Source organism: Apis dorsata, unplaced genomic scaffold (genome assembly GCF_000469605.1).
Source record: "Apis dorsata unplaced genomic scaffold, Apis dorsata 1.3 scaffold_995, whole genome shotgun sequence".
Taxonomy (NCBI): Eukaryota; Metazoa; Arthropoda; class Insecta; order Hymenoptera; family Apidae; genus Apis; species Apis dorsata.
Window position 1 is genome coordinate 15,203 of NW_006264097.1, and position 1,302 is coordinate 16,504.

Here is a 1,302-nt window from a genome sequence, read left to right on the forward strand (position 1 = left end):
GCGAGTAGCTCACGATGTTGCATAGACATTTGAAAAGATAGATGAGTCGAACGGTTTCTCTCGTGACCGAGTCTAAAACGTTACGGAGAAGGATCAAAGGTACCCTACTTACACTTGTCTTGTCGCAAAATTTCTCTTTTACCTTGGGCATCAATCACTGTTTTTTGAGGAATCTTTCAGAAAGTAGTTCGCCTCGTTATATCATACTCGTTCGTTATAACGAATGGATTATTCAAGCTAAATACGAGAAATAGAAATATCATAATCGTAATTCGTTATAACGATGTTATTATAGATTTATCGTAAAATAAAAGTATCAAAAGAATAACAATCAGGAATGAAACTTTTCTATATTTTCCATGAAATTACCAATCATGCTTGCAAAAGAAATATCTTTATCAATTAATATAATCATCAATTAATGTAAAGGGCTGGAATAGAAATATAATTTAACTTAATCGATTATCGCAGTCGTGTCCTGAATATTCGTTCGACTAGCTTCTTTCATGTGTAAGATCGATTCGAAATATTATGCACACGAGCTCGTACGAGGCCGTTATAAGCAGAAGCTCGTATGCAATGGCTACGTGCAGGCTGGTGTACATAATAAACGTTTTTTCTTTTCTTCGTTGGTTTAATCGACGAGCATGGTTCAAACTTAGCTCCTCGCGCGTCCTCGTCCCGCTATATTGCCTCGTCAAGCACAAATTCCGATGATGCGCAAAATGTTATTAAAGTAACTACGACTGACGAGCGAAACGAAATACCACGGTCGATGAACTATCTTCTGACACGTAATGCTACGTAGAAGTTATGAAAATTGCTTATTTTCGTAATTCTCTGTTATAAATATAGACACGCGAGAACGGTGAGATGAAATTTTCATTATTCCGCCGCGCCGTTTACATAATAGGGAAGAAAAATTCAATATTTTTTTGTTATATTTTCAGAGAGATCACCAACATCGATAAATCCACCAAGAAGACTGGTAGCAAACGGTCGTGGTAGTCAACAGAATCGTGTCAATAGTTTCGACACCAAGAAGAACTGCGTAGAAATTTCGCCTATCAATCTCGGTGAGTGATGGAGGGTCCGGTTTGCGCGCCCTAAATTGTGAAACGAGTTTGCATATATCGTAGTTTCCTTGTGTTCGTGTGTATGTATGTGTATACATTTATATCTGCTGCTTCTCTGATTGAACGGAGGAAACGAAAGGTCGAGGGCACCGCTGCGTGCTTCCGGTTGGAGAGTTAGTGCGACGCGGGGAATACTTTTCTTCTTTTTTTTTTTTTTTTCGATCGC

The 1,302-nt window shown here is 38.5% G+C and overlaps 1 protein-coding gene across 4 annotated transcripts in view; it reads left to right on the forward strand.

Moving 5' to 3' along the window:
- LOC102676205 (myosin-2 heavy chain) overlaps window positions 1-1,302 on the forward strand; it is a 21,664-nt gene that overhangs the window by 13,558 nt on the left and 6,804 nt on the right. For all 4 annotated transcript variants that reach the window (XM_031514438.1, XM_031514437.1, XM_006624190.2 and 1 more), the window contains one exon: window positions 951-1,076. In XM_031514438.1, coding sequence (XP_031370298.1) covers window positions 951-1,076 — 126 coding nt within the window. The remainder of the gene's footprint in view (window positions 1-950; window positions 1,077-1,302) is intronic.